Genomic DNA, 6,000 nt, shown 5'->3' on the forward strand with positions numbered 1-6,000 from the left:
GCTTTTTTGAGCTCACAAAGTCTCTTGCTCAGCCTGGCACAGGAGAACTTCACCAGCATCGCTCATTGGTGAAAAACATGGACTATGGCGACAAGGTCTGCCTTCAAATACAGTGGTACCCCAGGTTACAGAAGCTTCAGGTTACAGACGCTTCAGGTTACAGACTCCGCTAACCCAGAAATATTATCCCGGGTTAAGAAATTTACCTCAGGATGAGAACAGAAATCGTGCAGCGGCGGCGCAGCGGCAGTGGGACGCCCCATTAGCTAAAGTGGTGCTTCAGGTTAAGAACAGTTTCAGGTTAAGAACGGACCTCCAGAACAAATTAAGTTCTTAACCTGAGGTACCACTGTATCGTATTACATAGTCTTCTTTTATTGTGCATGGAATCTGTTTCCTTTTTTCTCCTGCGATCTGAAATGCTTTCGTTTCTCTCATACCCCCCAGGTCCTCCTCTGGGAGGGACGCAAGCTGTGAGCAAGAGTGTGGAGCAACAGCGACCCCAGCCAGGTACTGGTGTCAGAAGTTTATTCCCTTAGAAAAATATGTATATACCCAGCCAGATGGGTGGAGCATTATTATTATTATTATTATTATTATTATTATTATTATTATTATTATTATTATTATACCACTATGACATGAGTGGTTTTAAGCTTACCCAAATCATGCCTATTTGCCTCGTAATTCAGAAAGCACACAGAAGTGATGCACACCCTTAATAAATATTCTATGTATAACTATTAGTTACCCAGGACATGAACAGCAAGCAGGGTTCTCTCAGGTGCTCTTATGGACAGTGGAAATAGCATCCCGTTGAAGCTAACAATAACATTGCAGTTTGCAGCTGTGATAAGTTGTCTTTGGTACAGTGGACTGAACAGTGTCTAATTTCCTTTTCCTTTTCTTGGTCTCTTTACTTAGATCCCTACCAGATTTTAGGACCTACCAGCAGCCGTTTAGCCAACCCAGGTGAGTCTAGTGGGTCAACAGGTTAACAGTCCATGGGCTCATTCTATCTTTCCAGTTCTTAGATCAATACCTTATGGCTCTCATCTCCTGTATGGGCTGCAGTTCTCACTCTGGGTCCCACCCCCCACCCTGTTCAATGAAACACTCACCAACTATTGGGGCCACATGTTGTTTTAGTTTAAGGTCACTGGGTTTCTGTCCAGGGAGCATTCCTGTTAGCTGAGAGCTTTTTAGGGTGGGGGCCGAGCACAGCATTCGTTTTGGAGAAAGAAAGAAAGGAAGAAAGGAAGAAAGGAAGGAAGGAAGGAAGGAAGGAAGGAAGGAAGGAAGGAAGGAAGGAAGTTTGTTGAATATATATTGGCTAGCTGGAGTTTTCTAAATCCAATGCCAAGATTCACAAGGCTTGAAAAATCATACCCTGAACACAGACATCCTAACCACAAGGAATGTCATTGTTGAATTCTGAAGGCAGGTATGGGTGGGTCACAGTTGCATTGGCAACACAAAAAATAAAAAAAACCTGTCAGTTTCATCTGGTCCAAGAAATAATAAACCAATGTATGGCATTGACTTGATGGATCAGCTTATACCTCACCACAGCCACAAAATATTAGCTGGAATTTCTGCAGCTGCTTTGAGCATATAATTACATTGTAACCAGGCAGAGGGCCTTCTCGGTGGTGGCACCCACCCTGTGGAATGCCCTCCCATCAGATGACAAGGAAATAAACAACTATCTGACTTTTAGAAGACATCTGAAAATGTTTAGGGAAGTTTTTAATGTTTGATGTTTTATTCTGTTTCTAATATTCTGTTGGGAGCGGACCAGAGTGGCTGTTCACAAGGTGAATTTCCTCCTTCTCCAATGGCTGCTATTTAACAGAAAACAAATGAGCAGAGTGTTGTGCTTTCATTCATGGGAGTCACCAGGTAGACCAGCTGTCTGGGGGCCCCAAAGGCAAACATAAAATTTACTGGGGATAATTGGTCATCCTTGTTTTTTTAAAAGCAGCTGCAGGGGGAGGAAGCCTGACCAGGTCTGACCAGAAGTACAGCTGTGAGGAAGGGTTTAACCCTTTTCACCACCCCCATGAAGTCCCAACAATAATCCCCTCTGAAGCTTCTATTTAATTGAGTGGTTCTCAAACCTTTTGAGGCCACCACCACCTTGATTCCATAAACTCACCCCCACTGCCCTATACCCAACCCTATAAAAAGCATCCTTCAAAAGAACACAATGCAATAAAATTCGCAACAGTAGCAATTAATTGCACATTTATTCAAAATCCACTTAAAACTATAATTCAACAAAATTTGATGTACTCGATCCAGTGACATCAGCTTTTCAAAATCTGATAGTCATTTGCATCTCCAGCACCTCTTGCCTCTTAGTGCCTTCCTTGGTAATTCCACACACCCCCATGAGGGTAGTATCACCCATTTTGGGAACAACTGGTTTAATGGGGGACAGTCCATTGTCACTCAGCATCAAGGGGGGGATTGTTATATCCACCAGAGGAAACTGGCTATTGGTGCCACCAGCAACTTCTGGCAATGGCAGCTTCAGAGGAGGGAGGTTTTTGTCTAGTATATAGAGAAAAGGGTTCCTAAAGCTGCAGTCCTGACTAGCAACCCCCACAAAATTGGTACCATTTCACACACACACCCTAACAGATAGAGAAGATACATTCCATGTATCATCTTGACCAGGCATAGGCAAACTCAGCCCTTCAGATGTTTAGGGATTACAATTCCCATCATCCCTGACCACTGGTCCTGTTAGCTAGGGATGATGGGAGTTGTAGGCCAAAAACATCTGGAGGGCAGAGTCTGCCTATGCCTGATCTTGACCAACTCACATCCAAGAGATATTGGGATTAATAGGATACAGACAACTCCAAGCCACTTGGAAGGACATTGGAGGCAAACCACCACCGATATTTTTATTCCATTTATAGCTCACCTTTTCCTACAAGGAGCTCAAGGTGGCCTGCATGGTCCTCTCCCCTTCCTCAATTAATTCCCTCAACAACCCTGTGAGGCTGAGAGGTAGTGACCAGCCCCCAAGCTCACCCAGGGAGCTTCATGGCCAAGTCAGGGGAACTGAACCCTGCTCTTTCCTAGAGATAGAAAGAAGACAAAGTCTCTACCAGAGAAGAATGGCAGATGAAGTTGATGGACTATACTGAAATGGCTAAAATGACCAGAAGAATCAGAAATCAGGAAGACCAAAATTTTAATAAGGAATGGGGAAAATTATAACTGATCTTAAAGACCATTGTAAACGGTTAAAATCGTTAGTAGTATTGGAATATCACTTGTTGTTTAAGGGTGAATTCTGGACAAAATGGAGATGTAGAAGATTTGGATTATCATAAAAGATGCAGAAGGAAATGATTAATAACAGGACCCACAAAGGGGAGGACGGAAGTCCAGGAGATTCCTTGGAATCTTGTTTTTATGACATATGTTTGATATATCTCTGTAAAATTTTAATTTGAAAAACCAAATAAATAATTTTTTATATATTAAAAAAGAACCTTGGTCTTTCCTGGTCCTTGTCTGGCATTCTAACCACTGCGCCACTTTGGCATTGATCAATTATCACTTAGCAGATGATATTTCCGGCCCCTTGGCTTTGGGGCATTGTACCTCCTGGTAACTGGGCGTTTCATGGCCTCTTCTCTTGCAGGGAGCGGTCAGATCCAGCTCTGGCAGTTCCTCCTGGAGCTGCTGTCTGACAGCTCCAACGCCAGCTGCATCACGTGGGAAGGCACCAACGGGGAGTTCAAGATGACGGACCCCGACGAAGTGGCCAAGCGCTGGGGCGAGCGCAAGAGCAAGCCCAACATGAACTACGACAAGCTGAGCCGGGCCCTGCGCTACTATTACGACAAGAACATTATGACCAAGGTGCACGGCAAGAGGTATGCCTACAAGTTTGACTTTCACGGCATCGCCCAGGCGCTCCAGCCTCACCCCACTGAGTCCTCCATGTACAAATACCCTTCGGATCTCTCCTACGTGCCTTCGTACCACGCGCACCAGCAGAAGGTGAACTTTGTGCCTCCACACCCTTCCTCCATGCCTGTCACTTCCTCCAGTTTCTTTGGCGCCGCGTCGCCCTATTGGACTTCCCCGGCAGGAAGCATCTACCCCAACCCAAACGTGCCCCGCCATGCCAACTCCCATATGCCATCGCACCTGGGCAGCTACTACTAGGAGCCTTTCTCCATGTGACGAGCTGTTCTTTTTCCATCCATGGATATCTCTGGACATTTCTTTTCTTGTTGCTGTTGGACATGTGCCTTTCCGTTGGGAAGAAAGCTGAAAAACTGGATATTATAATTATTATAATTATTATTGGAGTAAACTTTTTCTTTTTTGTAACTCTGTCTTGGACAGGCAGGTGGATTCTCCGGCGGGCCAGTATTACGCGTTTTATTTTGGTTCTAAGCCTTATATCCTCTGTAGAGCCAAGTGGAATGCATTTCGGAATTTGCAGTGGTTATCACTTCAGATCTTAGACAAAGCGTTGTAAAGTCCAAGGCGCTTTTTGTTTTTGTTTTTTTGTTTTGGGAAGGAAAAGACCAAGACCTCTAAGTCTTAGAAGATAAATGTTTGTTTGTTCCAGACTAATGGCGATGACCAGTTTTTTGTTTTGTTTTGTTTTCCGGTTTGGGGGCGGAAGCAGAAGCAAGCTCCTATATTATAGGACTTTGTTTGGAGACACCCAACTGGAATCTTAGCTATGAAGCCAATTGTGGCTTGTTGCTTTTCACCCAACTGGAAAAAAAAGAGAGAGAGAGAAATTAATAAATATATATATTCCTATAAATAAATATGTATATTTTAAGACAAGGGCATTGAAAGGACCTTTTGAGAATGTGCATTGTTGTTGTATCAGTTTTGTTAATATCTCCAGAAGCATCTGAGACCAAGGGAAAAAGAAGAAGTTATAGTGGATCATGGGCAGGTAGTCTTATGAATGCAAAATGGAACTAATTTAAATGACAGCAGCTCCCAAGCTTGGCCAGGGTTTCAGGGGCTGCGAGAGCATAACCGATTCACGAGCGCTGTGCGTTTGTCAGGCCACTACTCAGAGGGTCAACCAAGTCAGAAGGCAACTTACTGTATAAATTATGCAGAGTTATGTTTTTACCTATATCTCACAGTATTAAAAAAGAAAGATGAAAACTAAAACGAGTTGACCTCGGTCACAAATGCAGTTGTTGTTGTTGTTTACTATCAAATCCATTGTTGTTGTTGTTTTTAAAAATGTAATTTGTACATCTTTTCAATCTGTACATTTGGGGTGCAGCTTTGTAACTTTTTTTTGCTAAAAAAAATAAACTTTAAAAAAAGGAAAATGTATGCAATGTGTCTGTGGAAAAACAAGCCCGTGGTCTTGAAAAGAACAATGGTTATATCCGAAAACTAAGGCTGCATCTATACTACAAACTTACATTGGTTTTATGCCATTTTAACTGCCATGGCTGCCCCCAGAGAATCCTGGGAAATGAAGTCTGATGAGAGAAACAGGAGTACAGTCTAACCTTGGTAATCGGACATTTTGGTTCCCAAACGCCACAAACCCAGAAGCAAGTGTTTCAGTTTGTGAACGCTTTTTGGAAGCTTGAACGTCTGACATGGCTTCCACTGCTTCCAGTTGAGTGCAGGAAGCTCCTGCAGCCAATCGGAAACTGCGCCTTGGTTGTCGAACAGTTCCAGGAGTTGAACAGACTGCTGGAACGGATTAAGTTGGACAACCGAGGTACAACTGTATGTTTGAAACCCTAAATCACCTCACAGAACCACAGTCCCCAGAGTTTCCTGAAGGGAGAAAATGCCCATTTAAGCCACTTTCAGTTCATAGTGTAGATATGTCTTAAGGCATTCTGGGTAATTAAAATACCACTTTAGCTCACATTTGAGTTTATTTCTGATTAATGCCTGTCACCTGGTATTTTGATTCAAGCCGTGAATATGTAACAATGATGATTAAATAGGGTTGGGTTCCATGAGAGG

At 43.2% G+C, this 6,000-nt stretch overlaps 1 protein-coding gene across 7 annotated transcripts in view; it reads left to right on the top strand.

Moving 5' to 3' along the window:
- Positions 1-5,346, top strand: part of FLI1 (Fli-1 proto-oncogene, ETS transcription factor) — a 120,180-nt gene extending 114,834 nt beyond the window's left edge. For all 7 annotated transcript variants that reach the window (XM_053366449.1, XM_053366448.1, XM_053366454.1 and 4 more), the window contains 3 exons: positions 448-510; positions 925-972; positions 3,665-5,346. In XM_053366449.1, the coding sequence (XP_053222424.1) occupies positions 448-510; positions 925-972; positions 3,665-4,194 (641 nt within the window). In that variant the 3' untranslated portion in view covers positions 4,195-5,346. The remainder of the gene's footprint in view (positions 1-447; positions 511-924; positions 973-3,664) is intronic.
- The last annotated feature ends 654 nt before the right edge of the window (positions 5,347-6,000 follow it).

This window comes from Podarcis raffonei, chromosome 15 (genome assembly GCF_027172205.1).
Source record: "Podarcis raffonei isolate rPodRaf1 chromosome 15, rPodRaf1.pri, whole genome shotgun sequence".
In the NCBI taxonomy this organism is placed as follows: domain Eukaryota; kingdom Metazoa; phylum Chordata; class Lepidosauria; order Squamata; family Lacertidae; genus Podarcis; species Podarcis raffonei.